The sequence below is a fragment of the Oryctolagus cuniculus genome, chromosome 15 (assembly GCF_051225735.1).
Source record: "Oryctolagus cuniculus isolate XC-2025 breed Fujian yellow rabbit chromosome 15, ASM5122573v1, whole genome shotgun sequence".
Classification (NCBI taxonomy): Eukaryota; Metazoa; Chordata; class Mammalia; order Lagomorpha; family Leporidae; genus Oryctolagus; species Oryctolagus cuniculus.
Window position 1 is genome coordinate 62,951,218 of NC_142881.1, and position 24,193 is coordinate 62,975,410.

The 24,193-nt window shown below is 63.4% G+C and overlaps 1 protein-coding gene across 1 annotated transcript; it reads right to left on the reverse strand.

Annotated features, from left to right (window-relative positions):
- Positions 1-5,672: 5,672 nt before the first annotated feature.
- On the reverse strand, positions 5,673-23,882 carry SPOCK2 (SPARC (osteonectin), cwcv and kazal like domains proteoglycan 2). The gene is made up of 11 exons (XM_008269988.4): positions 23,555-23,882; positions 13,130-13,138; positions 12,746-12,791; positions 12,405-12,519; positions 11,322-11,436; positions 9,805-9,919; positions 9,307-9,426; positions 8,758-8,976; positions 7,514-7,576; positions 6,232-6,369; positions 5,673-6,132 (listed from the first exon to the last, which is right to left on the reverse strand). The coding sequence occupies exons 1-11, from the start codon at positions 23,741-23,743 to the stop codon at positions 5,987-5,989; spliced, it is 1,275 nt and encodes a 424-aa protein (XP_008268210.1). The 5' UTR covers positions 23,744-23,882; the 3' UTR covers positions 5,673-5,986.
- Between the last annotated feature and the right edge of the window lie 311 nt (positions 23,883-24,193).

Here is a 24,193-nt window from a genome sequence, read left to right on the forward strand (position 1 = left end):
CCCCTTGGTTTGGAGTCTGGTGAGGCCAGAGGAAGCACAGGGAAGATCACACGGTGATCCGGGAGGCCGAGGGGGCAGCTGGGCCCAACTCCCCCAGATCTTAGAACTGCCTCCTGGACACCACGACTGGACTAGGCCTCCGCCCTCGGCACCATTCACTTACGACTTTGGGAATTAAATGCCTGCATGGGCTCGAGAGCCACAGCACCAAACCATAGCGGACAGGAGCAGAATGCCCCTCGCCAGCTGCGCATCCATGGTCACTGCTGAGCCTCAGCTTGCTCTTCTGCGAAATGGGCTTTGATAACCGGATCCACCTCTTGGGCTGATGCAAGGGACCTCCTTGGCATAGGGTCCTGCCCCTAAGAGCAGGGCTGTGCCAGCCTCGTACGAGCAAGTTCACGATCCGCAGAGTCAACCCGAGCTCCTCCACTCCTCTCCTTCCCCAGCAGCAGCTTCCGGCCCCGGCGTCTGCATCCCCACCGCCCCCCACCCGCGGCCTCCCTCACCCGGATGCCGGGAGCGGCTGGTCGACGGAGGACACCCTCCCTCATGCACTTCCAGGAGAACTCCTGAGCCTCCAGGTCTGAACCTTGGGAAGCAGGAAACACAGGGAGGACAGAAAACCCTTCCCAAGGGCGTGCTGCCACAGGGGGGGAGCGTGGGACCCGGACACAGCGCATGCGGGGGGGAGCGTGGGACCCGGACACAGTGCACGCGGTGGGGAGTGTGGGACCCGGACACAGCGCACACAGTGGGGAGCGTGGGACCCGGACACAGCGCACGCCTCTGCGGTCTGCAAAGCACACTGCCAGTGAGACGCTGCCCTTGTGAGACGGGCGCTCTCCACGTCCGGCAGCCACCTCACCCATGCTGACGGTAGCCATTCCAGGGCTAGTGCGTGCAGGTCCTGCCTCTGTGCCCAAGGCCCGCCAGGCTGCAGAAGGCTCACCTTCAGGGAGGAAATGGGCAAGGCCCACCAGGGAGCGCCAAAAAGTTTGTGGAAATGGAATTAAAAGATGCTTATCTCACTGCAAAAAAAAAAAAGTTTAAATCCATGCACACTCATATGAGTAGAAACATCACAAAATAATAACAGCCATCTGCAGTGCTGATAAAAAAAATAGTTATTCTCTTCCCTAACTGCTCGCGTCTGTAAGAACCAAGAGGCAGGGGCAGGTTACAAGGCTTGAGATGCGCGCATCACCTCTGCTCCTCATCCAGCTTCCGAATGAGCCTGGGAGGCAGCGCATCGGGACCCCCGTGTCGGGGGGACCCTGCACCCACAGGAGAGACCCAAAGGGAGCTCCTGGCTCCTGGCTTCACCCTGGCCACGACCCAGCTGTTGTGGGCATCTGGGGAAGTGAACCAGCCCCTTTCTGTCTCTCTCTTTTTCTGTCTCTCTCTCTCTTTCCCCCAACTCTACCTTTAAAGTAAATAAACAAATCCTTAAAAAAACGGCGGGGGGAGGAAAGGCCAGCATTCAGTGTCTTTTAAAATAAATACTTAAAAACTGTGGGGCAGGCGGGCAGGTGGCCCAGCAGTGAAGTCACTGTTCAGGACCCCTGCGCCTGCAGTGCCGGGGCCCAAACCCTGCTTCCTCTGCTTCTGACCCAGCTTCCTGCTGCTGCGCACCCCGGGAGGCAGCAGATGATGCCCAGGCACCTGGTCCCTGCCAGCCTCCCGGGAGACCTGGACTGAGTTTCCGGATCCTGGCTTCAGCCTCGTCCAGCCTGGCTATTTCAGGCATGAGGGAAGTGACCCAGGGCCTGGCAGATCTCTGCCTTTCAAACACAAATGGAAAGAAATAGAAGCTTTAATAGGAACTCCTGATGCCACCGAGTATCCAAGGAGCCAGATGGGTGCACGTGCTCATCTGTGCGTCTCTTCCGGATGCCACTGAGGAAGGGGTGCTGAAGTCTTTGTAAATTCATGCCCTTAATAAAAGCGCTCTGGGGGCCGGCGCTGTGGCTCACTTGGTTGATCCTCCGCCTGCAGCGCCGGCATCCCATGTGGGCGCCGGGTTCTGGTCCTGGCTACTCCTCTTCCAGGCCAGCTCTCTGCTGTGGCCCGGGAAGGCAGTGGAGGATGGCCCAAGTGCTTGGGCCCCGCACCCCATGGGAGACCAGGAAAAGCACCTGGCTCCTGCCTTCGGATCGGTGCAGCGCCGGCCGTGGCAGCTATTTGGGGGGTGGACCAACAGAGGGGGGACCTTTCTCTCTGCCTCTCTGTCTGTAAGTCTGTCAAATAAATCAAAAATAAATAAATAAATAAATAAAATAAAAGCGCTCTGGAAGCAGATGGTGGCCACGGCTATACAACCCTGAGGGTGCGAAACACCAACTCCTGAAAGTGCTCACTTTCCTGTCACAGCCATCTCTTCACAGTCGAAAACGCAACTCTGCCCCTCTCCAGGCTTTCTATCTCTGCCTGGGGGAGAGAACCCAAAGCGACCCCCAGCCCCTCACCGAGCTGTTTCTATCAAGGAGCTGAAAACAACCTAAGTGTCCAGACACAGGGACTCGAGGAAATCCAGGCGAGTGCCCCCAGTAATGCCACCCACAGGGGAAGTCCCGCCTGCAGGACGCCCTCACAGCGGGGTGGGTGGGGTGAGAGGTGGTACCGGGCTTCCAGCGCAAGGCATGCCGGAAGTAGTGTGTGTGGGCTCCGCCTGGTGAGAGATGCATCAGCCAGCACATCTACGAACACGAATGTTTTTGCAGTAAGACCGACATATGTTAAAGTTTTGTTCCCCAGGCCTGCATTGTGGCAAAGCCAGTAAAGCTGCCGCCTGCAGTGCCGGCATCCCATATGGGCGTTGGTTCGAGTCCTGGCTGCTCCACTTCCGATCCAGCTCCCTGCCAATGACCTGGGAAAGCAGTAGAAGATGGCCCAAGTGCTTGGGCCCCTGCACCTGCTTGGGAGACCCAGAAGAAGCTCCTGGCTCCTGACTTCAGCCTGGCACAGCCCCTGGCTCTTGTCTCCATTTGGGAAGTGAACCAGTGGAGATCTCTGTCTGGACCTCTGTCCTCTCTGTAACTTTCAAACAAATCTTTAAAAAAAAAAAAAAAGGTTTTGCTCCTGACCCTCCCTGAATAAATCAGGCCCCACCTCCCAGACCCGGCAGGGCCCACGCGAATCTGGGGTCGCCTTGGGGGGGGGGGGGGCGGTGTTTTTTGTGGAACATGACTCCGTGGGGAGAATCAGCAGAGCGCAACCAGCAGGTGGTGTTTATAAAGTTTTTATTTTCCATTTTCTGAAAAATAACATTTGACTTCCTGTATGCATGTGTGGAGTGTACTTGTTATCTTAGGCTGCAGAATAGGCAGATAAAGACGACACAAGGCGGGGTCCCCACGTGGAGGCGGGCGGGGCGAGGGGTGGGGTCCCCACGTGCAGGCGGGGCCCGGGGTGAAGGGCGGGGCGACGCCCGGGACGCTTGTGCCCATTGTCGCAACACACGCGGTCTAACACTTCGTGTTTAGTTTTGTAAAGACATCTAAGATTACTGAGACGACTTCAGCACTGAAATCTACGGACGGGAACCCAAGCACTGAACACAACTCAACGCTAAGCTCGGTTATTGCACATCACACGGACTGAGCAGGCTGCAGGCTACGAAGCAGGCGGCTCTGCCAGGGCATTCCGGGGGACAGGCCCTCGCACTCTACCCCCTGCGTCTCCTCCCCGGGACCCGGCGATCCCACACGCGCGGCCGCACACGGGGAAATGCGGGCGTCCGGGGCGCGCACCCGCGCACGCCAAGCGCTTGGGCTGCTGCGAAGAGCGGAGGCGGCCGCCGCTGCGTTGTGGCCGCAGCCCCAGCAGGGGGCGCACTCGGCCTCGCCGCCTCTCCGAGCTCCCGGGCCGCGACCCTCGTCCCCCACCCTTGGGCTCCTCTGCGTGGTCTCTCAAGGCACATTTTCTCTCTGCTGGCCCAGCGCACCCCAGCCTAGACGCCCGCCTCTCCCAGCAGCGAGGGCCAAAGCCAGGCCAGACGCCGTTCTCGTGAAGTTTGGTTGAGCTTTTTCCACCGAAGCCACGCTCCCTTAGCCTGCCTAGGCCCGGGCAGCGGGGCAGGCAGGGGCGAGGACTTCCACATGCAGGGGCTGGGAGCCAGGCGGCTCGGTCACGGACATGGAGCCAAGGGGCCGAGGGAGGCCCGACCTGCAACCTTGCCCCCGAGACCGTCAGCCCCGTGGGGGAGGGCTGCTTCTGTCTGTCCCTGGGGGTCCTCAGTGGAGTGGAGTCGCGTGGTGGGGGGCGTCACAGAGAGGGGTGAGGCTGCGCCCCTGCAGCCCCACTACGGACTAGTTCAACACCTTTCACTTTCGTCCTAAAACATATGTACAAGGTCAGATAAACGTGCACAACCAGAAAACCCAGAGACAGTGAGAGGCGGAGGCGCCCCCTCCTCTGCAGCCCGCCCCTCCCGGGAGGCCCCAGGGGACAGGTCCGGAAGTGGGTCGGAGAAAGAGGTGAACTCCAAACCCAACTTGCGAAAGAAGTCTGGGGACAGCAGGGGGCTGGCCTGCCACAGAGCAGGGACCTCAGGGAGGAGGGGAGGAAGCAGGGGCCAGGGGAGCTGGAGCCAAGCGACAAGCCCACCATCAGTACTGTGCTGCCTTGGAGTCTCCCAGGATGGGAGCAGCGCCCAGGGAGTGCCCTCACCCCCACCCCAGACCCCCACTCACCCTCCCCGCAGCTCTTCCGGCACACAGGGTCCCAGGCCACCAGGATGGTCCTGGGTGTACACACACAAACACACACACACACACACGTACACCACTGGGGCACCAGAGGCCCAGGTCCAGGGATGAGATTCTTGAGCACGGATGTTAGGATTCTGCTTCTCCAGTGAGGACGGGACAGACTGGGGAAACAACACAGCCAGCGGCATCTGCTTCCTTGGACACGAGGCCTCAGGGCCCAGCCACCAGGCCTAGGGCAGCCCTAGGGGACTCCAAGAGGCAGCAGAGGCCAGTGGGGCTGGGGATGTCCTGGGAGACAAGGAAGGCGGATCATGAGGTCACACCACAGGGTCTCGGGGACGAGTCTTTCCGTCAGCCCGGGCACGACAGGAGCATTCAGGCAGGGTCATGGTCACGGGGGAGGTGGATGCACACACCTGGAGCACACAGGGGGACAGATACCGAAGCAGCACCCTGCAAGCTGAACCAAGGCAAGCCAGGGGGAGCTGCACGGTGTCGCCACGGCCCCGCCAGGGACGCCCAGAAAGGGCCAGGACAGTCTTTGCTCTCCCGGAACTTGGCTCTTGGGCTGCCCCACCCCCATTCCTAAAACCCCACCCCGGGTCTGCACCTGCCGCACTGGGTCCTTGTCCTCACAACAGCCCTATCACCTCACAGCCTCAGCCCCTTGGGCATAGGTGGCAGAGCCTCCCTCCAGCTCGGGAAATGGAGAAGCCAGCCACAGGGCTTGCCGCGGCTGTCCTGGCCCACCCCTCCAGCCCTCACCAAAGCAGCCCAGCTCTGTGGGAGGACTCTGGGCAGCAGACAGCTCCCTGCGGGCCCTGCCCTCTGCAGTGGGGACAGCACACAGGCCAGAAGGGGGAGGGAAGGGGTTGGGGGGGTGGAGCCAGGGTGGAGAGCCAGGGGAATCAGGGCGGGGCTGGGGAATGGCTGGGGACATCCATTCATCCCGTCAGGGTGTGCAGGCGTGTGAATGTGTATTTAAAACCCAACAACAGATGCAAATAAAACAACTACAAGATGGCTGAAGGGGCTCTGGGTGACTGCCAGGAGCAGTGTGGGTCAAGGACACGGTTGTCAGCGCATGCCACACGCACACACGCACTCACACACACACCCTAGCCGTACGGGCCACACACGCGCCATGCACCCGCACTTCCAGCCCTCCCCGTTGGAGCCAGGGTCCTGCCGTCCGTCCTCTCCGGATCCATCCACTAAGCCGCCTGCTTCTGTCCAGGCTCTGCTGGCCCGTCTCCCCCGCGCCTGAGGGCCATCTACCAGATGTAGCCTCCGTCATCCGCCTCGCCCGCCTCGCCCTCCTCCTCCTCGGCCTCCTCGCCGGCTTCCTCTGTCTCCTTCTCCTCCTCATCCTCCCAGCCAACGCCGCTCCCAAAGTCCCCTGAGAAACCCACGAGGTCGTCTGTGAAGGGAACGAGCCGCGGGTGAGCGAGGGTCCTGCAGGCCACCCCCAAACCTGCCCTGCCCCCGCCCCCGCCCCCGCCCCCGCCCCCGCCCTTACCGCAGTCGGGGCTCCCGTGCGTGCGGGTGCCGGTCAGCTCCAGGCCCAGCTGGTCCACGCACCAGCAGTCCCCGCTGCTCTGGTCGCACTGCATTTTCCGGTAGTAGCCGTCCTCGTCGCAGCTCGGGATGAAGATGCCTGAAGGGGACAGGCGCGGCGGAGCGAGAGCTCAGAGAGGCAGCCTGGGGGCCCCGAGCGTGAACAGGAGCCGGCCGCCCAAGCTGCCCAGATGCCCAGGCCCAGGCCCCTGTGATGCTCCGGCTCGTGGCCCGAGTGCCCCAGGACAGCCAGCCAGCTCTCCCCGTGCCCAGCATCCTCCATCCTACCAGGCGGGCCCGGCCTGCTGCCCCCGGCTCCTCTGCCGCTGACCTGCTGCTCCTGTGTCCACCCTCTGCCCTCTCAGTGCCGGGGAAGGGCCACGCAGACCACGTCAGGGCGCCAGGAGCCAGGAGGCCGGCGCCCTGCGGCTCTGCTTCCGGGCAGACCCGGCTCACGCAGGCTCAGTCAGCGCGGTGTGTGAGCGCTCGCGGGGTGGCGTTTCAACTTCCGGTCTCTACCGTCCAGCCACGTGGCTGCTCCTCTGTGCGCCCTCGACACTGCCCTTGGCAGCTTCCTTCTCCTCCCTGAGATCTCCCCGCGAAGGTCGCTCCTCCGAGAGGCCCCGGGAGGCGCAGGCCGACTCCAATGCCCTGGCATCACGCCTCAGCACCACGTGTGGAGCCACAGCTGTAGCTGTGTCTTCACGGTGCATCTGCGTGTGTGGATGTCTGTGTGCATGTAGCATGTGTATGTGGGTGTATGTATGTGTGTGCATATGGATGTATGAGTGTATGCATGCGGCATGTGTGTGCATGTATGTGTGTGGTGTGTGTGCATGTGGATGTATGAGTGTGTGTATGTAGCATGCATGTAAGCATGTATATGTGTGTGTGCATGTACATATGTGTTGGCGCGTTTTCCCAGCCGGCCCGCACTGACTTCAAGGGGACCAGGGCCCACTTGTGTCCTGCTCAGTCTGGCCCCGCCGAGGGCAGTGGCTGCCGTCTCCGCAGGGCTGGCAGTGGAGTGAGCACCTGTCACGCAGGGCCCTCACCTGAGCTCGCTGAGTCCAGGTGACAGGAAGGTTCTAGGGTCCTCCTGTGTCCCAGGCTCCAGCCCCCGCACACACGGCGGGGAATCAGAGCTCAGAACACACCTGTCAAGGGGATGCTGGGGAGACCCCGCCCCCGCCCCAGGTCCTCCTCCTGCTGCCCCGTCCTCAGCACCGCGACCCGGCCCTCACCTGGCTTCCTCTTGGCAGCCTCCTGGATCTGGATGCGCTCCAGCTCCGCCAGGCAGGGCGGCTCTGCGGAGAGAGGGAGCCTCTGAGGGGGCCGCGCAGCAGGCGCCCCCTGGAGGGGAAAACGTGCAGTCTCCAAACAGGACAGGCCCTTCTGGCTGTGGGGTGAGCTGAATCCCCGAGGAGCCCAGGGCTCTCTGAGGGTGGTGGGCACCCTTGGGTGGGCAAACAGGGTTCAGATGAGGAGGTGGGGTGAACACATGGACAGCCCCGGTGAGGGACACCAGGGGGAACAGGCGGCTAGAGTAGGACAGCGCTCCCAAGGCCTGAGATGACTGGCAGCCGACCTGTGACATGCCTGTGACCTTGGCCCCTGGGAGCCTACCTGTGCCACAGGAACCGTCCCCAGCCTCCCAGCCAGGAAGGTGGACGGAGTGGGTACAATGAGCTCAAGGGTGTGGGACGGGAAAGTGTGGACGCAAGGCAGGGAGTGGGAGGGGCACACAATCAGGGACAGACACAGACCAGGAGGCCACCCTGGAGAGGGGATCTGTGAGGCCCTGCTCCTGCACGGGGTCCTGCTCCCTGATGACCTCCGCTCATCCTCACGACCGCCTCCAAGGCATGCACCCTTCTCCCAATCCCGAGGAGGAAGCCGAGCTTGAAAACCTCTGCTCACTTGCCCAGGGTCCCAAGGTAGCCTACGGTGGAGCCCCAGCCGAAGCCTCAGCCCCTGGCCACAGATGCCGTACCCCTCACCCGAATGCAGGAACCAGCCAGCGAGGCACAACCTCAGGGCCGGCCCCAGCTCCCAGGCAGGCAGGTTGCCTGACCCCACTGCGGACTTTGCGCCTTGGCTGAGGTCATCCCTAAGCACACGTCCAGCTCTGGTTCTGGGTGTAGACATCTCACAAATGTGTCCACACCGCTGAGGCACTGATGACTACCTATGCGCTTATCCAGGGCAAAGAAGGCAGGAGCGGATTCTCAGGGAAGCTCGCACGTTTGGCTCGCAGGCCCTCTTTCTCAGAGAAGGCCCCCACGTGTGCACAAGCCCCATCATCCAGCTCTGCCTTGCAGCCTGCCCGGGAAGGGGTCAGACACCCTGGCTTCGCTGGGCTCCAAGCGAAGCAGCCCTGAGAGTGCTGGAAGTGGGAGGACCCGAAGTCTGGACTCAGGAGTGGTCAGGAGGAGTGACTGTGCCCCCCCGGGGGCGGCCGGTCAGGTGGACCAGGGGCCACACTCACTCTCCCTCCAGAAGCAGAAGCACCACTCGGCAGTGGAGACCCGGCCATCCTTGTAGGTGTCGCAGGAGTTGAAGAAGGGGCGGATGCAGACCTCGTACTTGTCCAGGTTGATGGCGGCCAGCTCCGACTGGTCCAGGAAGAGGTCGGCACTGGTGTCCAGCTTGGAGAACATCCAGCCGATGGAGTCCTTGCAGCTGGCGCCCAGGCTCTTGTCCAGCCCTGGGGGAAGGGTGGGACGTGTTCCATCCATCTGTCCTTCCTCCTGCCTCTGGGCAGGGTCAGTGCCACTTGGACGTGCCAGTCCCACTACACTTCCCTGCTCTGAAAGTCCTTCAAGGAGAAGAGTGCCTCCCTCCCCTCGGCTTCCAACCCCAGGGCCTGGGCCTGTTCACCCGCATCCCATCAGCAGCCGCACCCCTCACACTCTGGCCACTGCTGGCCTCTCCTTCTCCCGGGTTAAGGCTCTTTTAGGGCAGGAGGAAGCGAGCACAGGCTGGCCCCGTGCACCGTCTCCTGGATCCCGCGCCCAGCCCACTCCAGCTCCCATACCAGCCACGGGGCCTGCGGAGCTGCTGGCTGAGCCGTTCTGCTTGGAGTTCTCGTGTAGGAGCTGGAACCAGTCCCGCAGCCGGTCTCCCAGGTCAGCCAGGTCCTGGCCCGTGCAGGTCTCTGCAGGTGGCAGGACAGAGAATGTGGGCAGGGAGGATGTGGGGGTAGGGTCTGTGGGCTCCTGCCCCACAGGCCAGGAGGCCAGGCAGTGGTCAACGAGGCACCAGGGAAGGGCAGCTAGAAACCCAGGGTTTCCTTGCTGGCCTCTGCCACTCTCCCCCTGAGCATCAAACCCCCTGCCTCCACCCCACCTCCCGCACACCCCCGGGAAGAGACATGAGGGCTGAGCCCCCCGAGTCCCTAGGCCACTCTCTGTTGCTGCCACTTTCCCTTCCAACCTTGCAGACCTCTCTTGCCTTCCTAGAGCCCTGAAGGAGGCACCCAGGGCAGCCCGGCAGTGGGCCCCCCGCCCAGGCTGGGGACCCAGGCTCCCGTTACCTGGCTTGCCGTCCGTGGTGGAGGTGGCGGCTTGCTCGGTAGGGCACGGACAGGGGCCCTCGCATCTCACTGTCAGCTGCTTACTGCTCAGGCATGCCTGCTGCTCCAGCTTACACTGCACGAGAAACATGGGGCTGGGGGCCGGGGCTGGGGGCTGAGGACCGGGGGCTGAGGGCTGGGGACTGGGGGCTGGGGGCAGCCTCCAGCCTACCTACAGTGGCAGCCACATCTGCCTCATCTTTGAACCGCCTGGAAGAGCCCCTCTCATCCTTTGCAGATGACAGGGCAGAGTGGCAAGGCCTGCAAGCCCAGGAAGGGGGTTGCAGGGAGCAGTGCCAGTTCTTGAAGGCTCCCCCAGACCCACCCCTACCGGCCTGCCCTCTCTAAATACTTGTCCTTCCCATCTCCCTCTGCGCCCCACTTTAGCTGCCCATAGCTCATGCCTGGCCCTCGGGATGTACCCGCTTCCTGTAAAAGCTCCTTAGTCCCTGTGTCTGGCCCCTCTCTCATGGTCTTCCCAGGTCACAGCCAGGGCAGGGGCTCCTCTCAGCTCTCTGGATAACAAGCAGCCACCGTCCACCATCCACCAGGCACCTGCCAATGCCCCAGCCATCGGCTACAGAGGGTTTCCGGAGGGTATCGGCGTGAGCAGGCTCACCCCGCCCTGTGGCCAGGGCCTCCCCAGTCTGCCTGCATCTCCTGTGGGGGACGGCGGTGTGGAGTTTATCCCCTCACCCAGACAATCTGCCAGGGAAGACTATCTTTCTCCTGGTACAGGGAGGCCCGGGGCTCCCCCGCACTGGGATGGAAGCCGGATGGAGCTGCCTCCCCTCCCGACAGCACAGCATGACCTGCAGGACACTGCGCCCTTGGCCACAGGACACACACTGTCCTCGTGCCCTGCTCTCCTAAGCACAGCCTCTCCCTGGCCTCGCCCGTCCTCTCCCCCCTCCCTCCCCTCTTCTCAGGTGGCCCTGTCCACTCAGCAACATCCCACTCCGGCCTGCACCTCAGCCCTGGCCAACAGCCAGTGTCCTCCACGACCCAGTGGTCCCCGGCCCCTCAGTGCTAGCAGTGGGCCCTGCGTGTCTCGGGTTCATGACACGTGGCCTCACTAAATCTGCACCCACGTCCCCCACGGCAGCCACGGGCACCCCACCCGCCACACTTCCCTCCCGCAGCCTGTTCCCTCCTGCCCAGAGCGCCCGTGCATGCAGTGGGCGGCAGGGTGGCGCAGCCCCTTCCCCACACTACTCCGTGCTTCCGCGAGGCCCTGCCCTCAGTGATGCTGACTTGGGGTCCCCGTCCAGTCTTCCAGGCCCTACCCTCTACCTGCACCTGCCTGTGGTCAGGGCAGGGTCTGGCTGTGAGTCTCACGTGGCCCCAGCCAGGCCGCTGGCTGCACTGAATGCAGTGAGCAGCACTGGGGACCCCTGGGGAGGTCCAGCAGTGCTCGCCTCTGCCCCTGCAGCCTCGGGTGTACCCCACCCCAGCCCCCCAGGGCCTGCGCTGCTCACCACGGAGCTGTAGGTGTGGCCGTCAGAGCCGCAGACGGAGGCGAGCTGGGCCATGTGGCAGGGCTTGCAGAGGGCGTCTTTGTTTCCATGGAGCTTCAGGGGGGGCTGCTTGATCCTACAGGACAGGGGTGGCGAGGGGGGCGAAAGAGAGAGGCACGGGGAAGGGAAGGCTCAGGACCGTTCCAGCAAGAGGCTGGCCCAGCCGTCTACACAGAGCAGCCCCCGTCCTGCCCTGCCCATCCTCCCATGGCACCCCTGGCTGGACCCTCCTCTGACTCCTAACGGTGGAACCAACCGAGCAGGGCACAGCCCCCAGACCCCTTTCCAGGGGTTACTGAGTCCACTGGGGCCTTCACATAGCACCGCCCAGGCTGACTGCGGGAGCTGCAGGGGCGTCATACTCAGAGACCAGCCCACAGCAGAGGCCTCTGGGACAGCCCGCAGGTCCCGGCCCTGCACACCCACATGGCCTCCAGGGGCCAGGGCCGAGGCGGCTCCTGCAGGCACCTAAGGGCCATCTTCTGTGGTCCTGGAGACAGAGCCTCCCTGGGGGTCCTGGAGCCAAGTCTTGTCTTTGGGCTGGAACTCGGGCCTTCTCCAGTGGCCCCTCGGAGGCTACGGCCGTGGACACTGCATGCAATCTGCTTGTCAGAGCCAGAAGGAACTCCAAATCATGGGGGCCAACCTATTCGCCTTAGAGACACAGATGCCCCATACAGCGTGACTTCCCACGTGCCCTAAGGAAAGTCGGCTGCTGTGCTATGAGGATGAGATCCACACGACGAGGAACTGAGCCCTCCGACCAGCGGCCACGAGCCTGGAAGGGGGGGTCCTCCAGCCCCAGCCACCTTCTCGACTGTGACCCCACGACAGGCACTGAGCAAAAACCATCCAGCGGAATCACTTTGACTCCCGGAACCTCAGAAATCGTGCAAGGTAACACCTACCCATTGTCTTAAGCTACTGAGTTTTAGGGTGCTCTATACGGCAACAATAACTAACAGGTAAGGAGAGGTCAGCCGAGCCGTTGCCCTTTGAGCAGGGCCCCTGCATCCCACCTGGGCACTGCCCCCAGCCCCTCACCTGTGCGCCAGCTTCTTGCGGCTGATGCACATGGCCCGCTGGTAGCCCTGGGCGATGCACACCTTGTGGCGGCTGCACTTCACCTTCTGGCAGGGGTCTTTGGTGGTGTCCAGGGCTGGAGGGACACAGGGACACAGGGTCAGGCCTCAGGTCTCCTGGGAGAACACAGGACCCCCCCCCCCACACACACACACCTCCAGCCCTACTTCAGAGCCTGGAGGCCCCTCCCTCCAGCAGCCCCTCACTGAAAGCTCAGAAGTGCCACCCCCGTCAGTCAGGGCCTGTGGCCAGGCCTCACCCTCTGGTCTCGGTCCTCCTGCACGCCAGGAGGGGCACAGTACCTTCATCTCCTTGCTGACTGTCCTCCCAGCTCTTGATGTAGTCGTCCTAGGGCAGGGCAGAGAGGGACAGGGGAGGAGGAGCGCTGAGTCACCTCCCAGAGCCCAGATGCAGCCGCAGCAGCAAGGAGCGGGGAGACGAGGCCACTGCGTCCACACGCACTCCGCCGCCACGCTGCTGTCTGCCCAGCGCGGCCCCTGGGCACCCGGGCCCTGCCAGCTGCCCCGCCCACACGTCTCTTCCCCTGAGCCCACATCCAGAATCCTCTCTGGCCTCTCCTGGAAGTCCCTATTCCCCCTGTGCCACACTGGAGGGAGAGTGGGGGTCAGGAGGGAAAGGGCTGCTCTGCAGAGACCTAGGCTGGGGGACACGGGGGGGGTACTCACCTCCACCTCCTGCAGATCAGGGAATGGCGGGCCCGCAGCACAGATGGAGCAGGAGGGGAAAGGAAGAGAGACGGAGATTTCAGTGTGAGCTCACCTGCGGGCCCTGCCCACGGTGCCCAGGGACTCCAGCAGGAGCCAGGAGACTCTGACTTCACCGCTGGGGCGCAGCAGGGAGCGGGGCTCTGAGAGGGCCTTGCACAGCCCCGCCCGGTGATTCTCACGCCCGTGCCCGGGGTGTCCCAGAGATGAGACAGGGAGCGCTCCCTTCTGCCAGGGTCCCCTCCTGACACCCACGCCCCTGAGAGTACAGCAGGAAGAGGGGCCCTGTCTTCCGGGCCGCCGGTCACTGGTGTGGGCGCAGTGTCTGCCTTTCCTGCAGAGTTCTGACGGCACGCTCAGTGAGGGAGCCAGCGTGCCAAGGATGATGGCGTCATAACCCATCACACCCTCGGTCAGAGGGAGGGTCCTGAGAGGTCCTCCGGGGCCAGCTCAGTTGGCCCAGCCACGAGAGAGGAAATGACCTGACCCAGGCCCCACAGCTCTGCAGCCTAAGGCATGGGAGACCTCGCCCTGTTCCAGCCACAGGGGCTCCTTGCCAGTGTGGCCAGGAAAAATCGGCTCCCACCCTGGTCCCACCTGCTCGGCCAGCACAAAACACCCAATGCATCTGGTTCTCCTTTCTCTGCTCTGGGGTAGACAGAGTCTCTGAAAACCAGCCCACAGCCTCCAGGGTGGCTCCCAGCAGAAGCCCTGCCAGGCGGGCAGGGAGAGGGCTAGCAGGCTGGCGGGGCCAAGGAGCCAACTGGGGCCCCAGGGCTGGGGGCGAAGGGCATGAAAAGCCACCGAAGCTGCCCGCTCCTCCTGGGTTCCGTTCCGCTCCAGGACCAGAGACGTGCTGGGGTTGGGGGCAGGGGTCACTTAGCTGTCAGGCCTGGAACTCTGGCAGCAAGGGACACAAGGAGGACACCTCCCACATGACTTTGGAGGCCCTGGGGCTCTGGTCCCCTGAGCCTTCCCTGGAAGCCAGCAAGCCTTGGAACAGGCCGGGACAAGGGCCTCTGTGGCAAAGGTCAGTCGGAGCCCAAGCAGAGCAGGTAGATGCATTGTGTACAGGTGTAGCTGAGTGTGTGCTTGTGCACACGGTGTGCACTGCTCATGCCCAGGTGCACGCACACATGCTCACAGCGTGTATTATATAATGTGTGTAGGCACGTGTGTGTGTGTACACGCCCTGGGCTATGCGCATGTGCACACACGTGCAGAGCAATCCTGGAAGACAGGACACTTGAAGGCGGCTCACCCAGTGCCAGATGGTTCCCATCCAGAATCGAAGTAAAAAACCCACTTCTGCGAGCAGCCTCCAGTTTTCACACTCGGAGGCCAGGGGTCTCCCTCAGGCTGGGCCTTCCTGCCTCTCCCCAGCAGGAGGGAGGGAGCATGAGATAGGATGGGGAGGAGGGGGTGGGCAGGGAACAGCAGAGCGCTCCCCATGACAGCCCGCCTGGGGCTGGCCATCACTCTCACTTTCATGATGTCTCTTGGTCTTTCTCCCTCTGTCTCCTGCATTTGGCCTCTCCCTTCCACACCTGCTCTGCCCACACCTGGCTCAACACACACCTGTTCGCAGCCAAGCAGCCCGGCACCCAGAAGCATACAAGAGGGCCTCCCGCTGCCCACGCCCGCCCCAGCTCAGGCACCACCAGTTCCTCAAGGCTTGCACTGAGCTCTCTGCACTTCCGGGCGACTTCCGAGGAGGCCACAGGCCCAGTGTCCCTGCTCGGCTAGGGCCAAGGGAAGCCAGTTCAGACCCAGCCTTTCTCCTGGGCTCCCTGAGAGGGTGCGGTGCCCAGCCAGGAGGCCACACTGCCACCACAGGTGGGAAATGGAGGCTGCCAATGACTAAGTAGTGGGCCAAAGTGGATACTGGCCTCCATGAGGATGGGGTCTGTCCATCTGCTCCCGCCCTTCCCTGGGACAGGGACAAGAGAAACGGCTGGGCTTTGGGGGGCCAGGGAGTCACCTGCTGGCAACCCCAGGCCCCAGCCGCACCAGAATTGTGGGAAGCTCAGCTGAGGCCTTGGCGCCGGGGCCCTCCCACGCTCAGCCTGACCCTGCTGCCCGAGCCCGTGCAAAGAGTCTTTGGGACTCAGTACACAACGGTGTTTTCTCGAGGGGCAGGACCAGGAATTTCTGGATGGAAATTCAGGGGAAGTTGTGGCCCGGAATTGGAAGAAGGGGGCTTTTGCCCCAGCAGCTCCAGCCACGCCCCGAGCCCCCAGCAGACGTGAGCCTGCTCTCCCAGGTGCAGCTTGCAGAGCCAGGGCCCCTCAGGCTCACGGGTGCTGGCCCCGCCTCCAGCAAGGCTCTGCCTACTGTACACCCTGGCAGCCAGGGATAGTCAGCGCTGGTGGGGCACCTGGGTGGAGCCCTGCCTCCTGGGAGAGGGGGAAGCAGCCAGCCAGAGAGGGGGAGAAGACGGCTGCAGTCCCACAGAGACTCCCCCATGCCCTGACCTGCATATAAGTACACATGCATGCACGCACGGGTGGGCACGGCACGGGGCTCAGCACCTGTGTCCTGGCTCCAGAAGACAGTGCTCAGGGGTGTGGGTGCATGGCATCTAGGAAGCACTCAACAACCCCAAGCGGTTATAGCAGCACAGGAAACCTGGGGTGGGGCAAACTGGGGGACACGAGGCCAAAGGAGGAGGCCCAGGAGAGAGGTCACTGGGGGAGAGCAGACAGGGGCCCCCGGGGTCAGGTGCGGGCTATGTGTGATGCCTTTCCCGCAGCCCTGTATGTTGTGAGAAGTGGCCTGAGAAGGGCACCAGGGTCTTTTCTACGCTGGCCCTGCTGCCAGAAAAAATGGGTCCCGGGGGGGCCCCAACTCTCGTGCTCTACAGCCAGGGCCTGGCCGGCGGGGAGATGGGTCACAGGCGGAGACCCCAGACTCTGGGCTAACAGAGGAGCGCGTCCATCACCTGGGCGTGAGGACGCCCAGCGGGGAGCACAGAGCAGACAGGAGAGCAGAGCTTCTAGAACGCAGGCGTGCTCCGTGCCTTGGGTGGAACGGTGCCTATAAAGGTGGAGCTGGGGCCGATCTGACCCATTTCCCAGGTGATGAAGCTGAGGCTCAGAGAGGCTAAGGGACTTGTGGGGGACTGGCACGCAGAACTGTGATGGCAGAAACGTCACCTGATACAGAAAGTCCTAGGCCAGCGGTGGCCCAAGCCCGGCTCACAGGAGTCCTGCCGTCGAGGGAGGGGCTGGCAGTGGAGGCAGAAGACACCTGGGGCCCCTCTTCTCCAGGCACTAGCAGCCCCTTCACACACCCCTGGTTCTGCTGGTTTGGAGCTAACCCATCTCCGGCTTTGATCTCTGTGGCTCTGAGCTCGGTTGCCATGGAGACAGGGCCCGCTGCGCCAAGCCCGGGAGAGTGGCGGGCGGAGTGTGTGCAGGCAGGGCTCAGGGAGGGGGGTTGCATGCTGGGTGTTTCCAAGCCTGTTTACTTCCTGTCATTTTAATTAGCACCCAAATCACCCGCTCACTTCACAGCTTGAATTAACCCCCTCTCTCCCTGCCTCTCCCTCTGGTGGGAGGGTGGGGCACAGAAGCGTGGCCCACAAGGCCCTGGCTGCTGTCGGGGTTGAGACCCTTCCTGGGTGGTCCTGCACCTGCCTCTGCAGCAGAGTAACAGGAGACTGACAGCCGTCACCGCCCCCGCGTGGACTCAGGCGCAGGCTCCTGCTCTGCCTGGCCACTGCCTGCCAGCAAGAGTTACTCGCCCTGGGTGGGGGGGGCTGTTTCCTTGTCTATAAAATGGGGATGACCTCCCCTCCCCCCCCCACCCCTTGCTTTCCTCCTAGAGCTGCAGGAACCCAGAGGACACTCTGTGACCTGGGAAGCTCCGTGCTTCCAGAGAACACAGACAGCGACCCCTGAAGCCCGCCTTCCTCCGGGCTCTGAGATGTCTCCGTAGGACGACTACAACCAGGGACAGCCTCGGAACTGCAACACGTTCATCCTGAGACTGGAAAAAGCCACGTGGCTGCAGCCCCGCTGGGCGCCGCGTCTGCTTTTCCTAGCGCATCGAGAATCTCTGGGGATGGAAGTAGGCTAGGCTCACTCAGCCTCAGAGAGGCCCTGGCCCCCGCACTATCTACACCTCGTTCCTTGGGGCAGGGAGCCCGAGGGGCCCGCCTGCCTGAGAAGGCCCAGGAGTGGGTGGGACCTCCTCCCACTCAGACACAGCCACGGGAGCACGGAGAGGCAGCCAGAAAGGATCGAGGAGGGGTGAGGCACTAACCCTGGCCCCTCTCGGAGCAGGCATCCGGGGGACTGCTGCCTCCCACCTCCCCTTCCCTCTGAAGAATTCCCTTGGAGGGCAAAAATGTGCTTGTTGTTGCTCCCTGCATACCCGTGGCCCGGCCCAGCTCAGGTACCCAATGCCTGACTGCCCCCACCACTGCAGTGGCCTCTGGGCCCCATCCCTGGGGTCGCAGGCTGCTCCAGGCATCAGCCCAGAAGGGCAGGGGACAGGTGCAAGGGGCAGGAGCCTGGGGGCGGGGGGTTCCGTTCTGAGCTGCCTCAGGACCTTGGCTTCCCTTCTGGGACATGGGTGAAGGTCGGGTATCAATGCCAGGGGTCTCTGAGGAAGACCCGCGTCTGCAGCTTTGGAAACACGGGCCCTGGCAGGTGGCAGAACGGCAGGCCATGGGGAGATGGCGTCTCACTGCCTGCCCTTCCCCAGCCTGTTCCTTTTCTTTTAAAAAAATTATGTATTTATATGAGAGACGCACACACACACATACACACGTCTGGTTCACTCCCCAAATGCCCGCAAGAGCCAGGGCTGGGCCACAGCCAAGGTAGCGCGTCAGGGACTTAATCCAGGTCTCCCCCTTGGGTGCAGGAGCCCAGTGACTTGATCCCTCACTTGCTGCCTCCCACGTGTGCCCCTGTGGGAAGTGGAGTCCAGAACCGCAGCAAGGAGGGGCACCGGCACTGGGACGTGGAACACGAGCGTCTTGTCTGCTGGGCCAGTCTGTGCGGGCACTGAGCCCTCAGCGACTAGCGCTACTGAGCTCTTCCAAACTGAGCACCGCGAGGCCGGCACAGTTGCAGCCTGCGTCACGTCCCCCGGCCTGTGCAAGCAACAAGAGCTCAGGGAAGCTTGCATGAGGCTGAAGGGGAGGCACCAGTAAGCCCGCCTTGTCCTGCTCAGCAGCCTTGACCTCCGGTTGGTGCCAGGGAAGAAGAGAGCAGGCGAGGGCAGGACACCATGCCTTGGGAAGCTGCTCCCTACAGGTGTGCGGGCCGGCCAGCCTGCCTCGTGGGGTCAGAGCTTCCCACCCAGGTGCAGGCCCGCAGGCTGGGTGACAATCTTCCTGCATGTCACTACTCACCCCCTTACCCTATGAATTACAGAAGTTAGGGTGCCAGGGTTCTAGCTGTGTCTATCTCAGCTGGGGTCCAAGCGGGGCTCAGAACCGGCCCCGGACCCTCCTTGCCCTCTGGGGCCTGAGCACACCGCTGCTCCCTGGAGTGGGGGGAGCCCTGGGAGGGCAGCTAGATGGGAGCCTTTCTGGCCGTGACAGCCCCCAGGGTGTAGACTTACAGTGAGCACCTGCTGCGCACGAACACACATGGCGATGGGTGGCAAGGCACAGTCTACTCCCGACTGTCCTCAGGCACAGGGAGGTGAGCACCACAGGTTACAAATATCAGCAGGAGGCTTCTCATCCCCGCCCACAGTGTGACGCTCCGAGGCCGCACCCAGTGGGTACCATGCGCACTGATGGCCACTAAATATTGCAGGAGCTGCACCTGCGGCCAGCACAACTGAGGAACCTGGCTGGGCCCCGGGCTGCCCAAATGCTGCGGCCACACCCAGGTGTGGGCAGGCCTTTTCCCTCCCCACACCCTGAGCAGGCTCACCTTGCACCAGCGAGCACGCATGCAGAGACAGCACTACCCACTGCATGGTCACGCCCACCGGGAGGGTGCTGGGGGCGGGCCTTCTGGAAGCAATCAGACCTAGGAGCAGTCAGGAAGGTAGAGCCCCAGGATGCCACGTGGGGATCCAGGAAAAGCACCCAACCGCGGACATCCCAGCCTCCTGAGCCGTGGGAAACAGAGCCCAGCTGACCAGGCCTCCCTGTGAGTGGTACCCTGCTACAGCAACGCAGGACCAGGGCCGGGAGGGGCCTCCCAGCCCCACCTGCCACGAAGGCCCACGTCCCAGGTTTCCAGGTCTCTGGCTGACACACGCCCGCCCCGGCCTGCTCACAGAGAACGGCTCTTCCTTAACCCCAGACACCTGCCGCCCAGCCGGTGGTGGTGGTGGGACAGGGCGGGCTCTGTCTGTGGGTGGAGGAGCTGGTGACAGGCTCTTGTGCCATCTTCGCAGAGTCTCAGGATGCTCAGGGCTCTGCAGATCCTCCTGCTCAGCCTGCCCGTTAAACCCGTGGGAAAGTCAAGGGCCGGGAAGGTGAAGGCCACCCAGCTGCTTCTGTCCTTGCAATGGGCAGGCCGGCTCCTGGGGCTCTGTCCCGCCTCAGATGGCTGCTGACCTTCTGCAGAATTAGGGGGAGGGGCACTGGCGCCCCATCTGCTCCAGGCTGCTGGAAGATGATGGGGGCAGGACGGCCTCCCCAGGTCGGGCTCAGAGTCCCTGGAAGATGCCAGCCCCCACCCCCAGGGGGACAAGAGTTAGAAGCCAGAGAGGAAGAGGCGACTGGGGAAGGACCCATCCTCCCATCCTCATACCCCAATCCGTTCTGACTCATGATGGGGTCCTTCTCGCCCACCTATGCTTCCCCACAAACATCTGTGTGGCTCATCGCACGGGTTCAGGTGTGTGGGGTAGCCAGGGGGTAAGAGGCGGAGCCCTTTGTGGCCACTGCTTGCTGCCAGTGTCTTTGATGTTCATAAACACGCAAGAACCCCATGGAATTTGCAGGGAATGCTGTCCCTGGACCAGCCCCAGGGTTCATGCGAAGCCCCCCGGATGCGCAAGGGGCCCGCCTGCTGTGACTGAGTGAGCACACTGTGACTAGGAAGTCACAGTTGGGGGAAACTGAGGCACGGTGTGTGTTGGGGGCTGTTTTTCCTCTGGGGGAAGGGGGAGACTGTTGCCTGCGTGAACAAGGTGTGCCCTTCCTTCCAGCCGCTCGGTCTGCACCCGAGGCTCCACCACGCTGCCTCCCACCTCTCCTGGGTGGAGAGGCTGCCTTGGGGTGTTGCTCGGCGCAGCTGAGATGCAGGCTGTTAAAGCCCCTCCCGGCAGGGCGTCTCGGGGGACAGGCAGGACACGAGCCAGGGTGGACTTTGTTCCTTCTCACTCCCACTGTCTTAGACCTGAGTTCCCTGCAAGGCCAAGTTGAGTCAGATGACCTGGGTTCAAATCCCACCACTGCCACGGACCAGCTATTTGCCCCTCGAGGAAGTTACTCAGCGCCACAGTTTCTCGCACTATAAAATGGGTACACTATAAAGAAGCAGGCTGGGGAGCCGCCCAAGAGGCAATGGCTGCAAAGTGCTCACTGCAGGGTCTGGCACAAGAGAGTGCTCCCTGCGGTCAGTGATGCAGCAGATAGGAACCGTGCGCCGAGCACCATGCTACGCTCGGAACTGAGTGGAGGACAAAGCAGAGAGGAGCCCGAGAGAGACAGACAGAGAGAGAGAGAGAGAGAGGTGTCAGTTCCTCCCCGCCAGGCTGTGGAGCTGCCCTGCAGATGGCTGCAGAACGCACCTCCTCCCCTCAGAGGGCCCAGCTCGGTGAGGCCCTGTGTGCTTTGTTCCAAGACCTGCAGCAAAGTCCCTCCCCATGCTGCAAGGAGTGAATCTAGAGATGGGGCCAGGGAGGGCAGGGCCAGACCCCAGCATGAGCAGAGCCATATGCAGGCTGCGGGTGCCAGGGCCCTGCGCCCACGGCAGGGGGGTTAATCAGCTGGTAAACCCTGCCTTCCCGGTAATCCTGGGGCTTGGGAAAGAGCGCTCAGCTCTGCTCCCTGCTAACCAGCTCAGCTGGTGCAGCTCCCAACCTCTTACCTCTTCCTCCCTGGATCCCCTCACGCCTCCCTGAGCAATCCTGACAATGCCGCCGAGTGAGGAGACACCTCCTTCACCGCACTACTGACCCCCTCCTAGGCCTTGAGAATACCCCTCCCAGCCTGCTTGTCTCCCCTTCCAGGCAACAGGGGCCTGCACCATTTTATGACTGATTAGCAACAAGGTTCTGGCTCAACCTGGCAACGCATCCGGAATTCAAAAGAAACTCCTCTCTCTCTTGTGAAGGGCCAAGCACCGCATTTTCAAAGGAGCTGGCCCGATGGAGATGTCGCTGGGCCCAGAAGCGGGGCCTCTAGAGGCAGAGGAGGCTTGACAAGTGTCTGGAGGGCTGTTCCAGCCCTGCGTATGGTCTGTGCACTGCACAACTCCAGGGGGCGCTATTCACAACAAGGCACTGCTGGCATCATGCAATGCAGTGGCTCCGAGCAAGCAGCCTGCTTCCTGCCTTTCTGCAGACGCTGCCGACACCTCCCAGGGCCAGGCCCTCCTGCTCGGCCTTCTCTGTCCTACTTCTCCCCCTGACCCTGTGCTCCTGCAGCTGGGCTCTGTCGTTTCAGAGGAAATCTGTGCTATCAAAGCCTGCGCACCCCCTCACCCCAGTTAGCATCTGTTCTACAGCTTTCCATGAATTCTGTGGGGACCTGTCCTACAGAATTTCAGCGCTGGTGCTTTCTCCCGGGGAGCCCGGGAGGAGAAGGGATGCAGCTGGCACCTGTGGTGGGGGCCGGCCCTGGGCTGTGGGGTTCAGCAGTCCCCGCTTCTCACCCTCCACCCACAGAGTGCCCCACTGGAAGCAGGTGCAGCGAGGGGGGTGGGAGGAACCTTTTATTTTTAAACCTCTACTGTTCCGGTGAAGCATTTCTTTTTCCTCTGACCTATCTGGGAGGCTCAGCCAGCCAGTGAGCTGGAGGGAGGCCTGGACCAGTGACACATGGCAGCCGGCTGCCGCCCCCTCGCTGCAGAGGGCGGGCTGCCGCCCAGGCAGCGGTAGGACACTGCAGCTACCACCGGACTGGGCCTGCAGGTGCCTCGGGAAGGCCCTGCTAAACCCCCAGGCTGCAGCAGCCGCGGCTGGCGCACGGAAAGAGACCGCCAGCCTACTCGGGGCCCTCGGCCTGGCAGCTTGATTTCAGGGCGACACAGGGACTTGTCTCCCCCTAGCAAAAAGATCGGTCTCTGCTCGCTCCCCTCATCTGGCTGGCGACCAGGGGGAGCTTGTGTGTTTTAAACAGGTCTCTAGGGCACTTGGTGGATGCACGCGGTTTAGGAGAAAGGTTGCGGGCGGCTTGTTCGGATCGAGGTGCTCGCCTGGGGGGCCGCTGGGGGGACGTGTCAAGAACGGGGGTCGCAGAGGAGGAACCCGTCCAGGTCAGGGCGTCTCCGGCGGTGCACTGGCTCCCCACCCCCAGCCACGGTGCTCGGGGGCCCAGCCACGCCCTTCGTCCCCCTTCCTCGCGCCCCCGGCACCCCTGGGACCCGGCCCGCAGCTCCGCCCGCCCTCGGATCCACAGGTGCCGGGAAAGCGCCGCAGCGACGTCGGCGCGCCCGCAGCCGCCTCCCCGCCCCCACCCCGCAAAGTTCGGTCCAAGGTGAAGCCCGGGTTCCGGCGGGCGTCCGCTGCTGGGCTATCCTCCCCGCTGCCCAAGCCCGCCGGGCTACGGACTCTTCCTCCGGTTGGGAGCCGCTCCTCTGGCCCGGGTCTGGGCTCCCCGCAAAAGCTGGAAACCAGCCTGGGTGACGGGGACGCGCCCCTGGGCAGGGGGGCCCAGACCTGGCTCTGACGGGGCCCCATGGCGGTCTCGCCTTTTACCATCCAGCCTTCTGAGGCTTGCAGGGACCCCCAACTCAAAGCTCGGGCACGGTCCGTTCCCCCAAAGCCCACGGTGGGAACACGGGGCGCCCGCGCCACACGGGCTCCTTCTACCGGCCCCACCCAGCCCTGCCCCTTCCGCAGTGCCCCGTATGTGAAGCCTGCAGCATCCACCCGCTGGGGGCAGGCCCGGGGGCCACTCAAGCTGGGAGCGGGTCGGGGCCCAGTCGCAGCGGGGCCCGCGTCCTCCCCCCGCACCCCGCGCCCCTTCTTGGCACCCGGCCCACGAGGGACCCGGTGGCGAGCGCGCGCCCCCGGAGCGTCTCCTTGCCCGGGGCGGATGTGGGACCAGAGTTGGGGGGGGGGTCCCCAGACCGTCGGCCGAGGGCACGCGGGGAAGGGGTGCCGGATTGGGGACTCTCGGTGTAGTCGGCGGCCGGGCTGCTGGGGCCTCTGGCTGCGACGCGCGTGGGTCCCCGCGCCGAAGCTCCGTCTCCAAACCCGCGGCCCCGGCCCTCTGCCCGTGCCGCCCTGCGCACTCACGTCTCGGAAGCGGTTCCAGTGCTTGATCTTGCCGCTGTACTGCGAGATGGACGACAGCCATTGCTCGTCCTCCATGAAATTGCCGGGGGTCTCGCCTTCCTTGAGCCCTTTGGCGTCGCCTTCGGCCAGGGCGGCCGCTGCGAGCAGCAGCAGCGGCAGCGCTAGCCGCCCGCAGCCCGGGGCGCGCATCGCGGTCTGGGTTGGCCCGGGGGGGCCTCGACTCGTGCGGTATTTCAACGGCCTTCCTTCCACCCGGCCGCCGGCGAGGCAGACACTGCCGCCCTCCTCTCCTCCCGCGGTCCGACTCCGGCGACGGGCGGGGAGTGGGTCGCGGCTGAAATGTGACCTGGTTAGGAGATGCACTTGTCTGAGAGAGCCGGGCGCTGGACGCGGCGGGGGAGGGCGGAGGGGGGGGGGGGATCAGAGAGCCTGCGCCGGCAGGGGCTGAGTCTGTAGCTGTAGCTGTAGCATCAGCATCACGTTTGACATCATCATACCTGGTTTAAAAAAAAAAAAAAAAAAAGGAGGGGGCAGATTTCAGAGGGAAGCGCGGGATCTGAGCGCCTCTCGCCAGCCGCAGCGCAGCGCAGCGCGCGCCGGGAGGCGGACTCCTGCCCTGCTCCTGCTGTCTCTGCAGCG

What these genes read in the sequence shown, in the direction of transcription:
- SPOCK2 (XM_008269988.4), bottom strand. Translation starts at nt 23,743, where the DNA reads ATGCGCGCCCCGGGCTGCGGGCGGCTAGCGCTGCCGCTGCTGCTGCTC. An exon ending in CGCAAGAAGCTGGCGCACAG is followed by an intron (nt 11,437 to 12,404) that starts GTGAGGGGCTGG and finishes CCTGTCCTGTAG; the next exon opens with GATCAAGCAGCCCCCCCTGA. An exon ending in CTCCGCAGGCCCCGTGGCTG is followed by an intron (nt 8,977 to 9,306) that starts GTATGGGAGCTG and finishes CCCTTCCCCCAG; the next exon opens with GGCTGGACAAGAGCCTGGGC.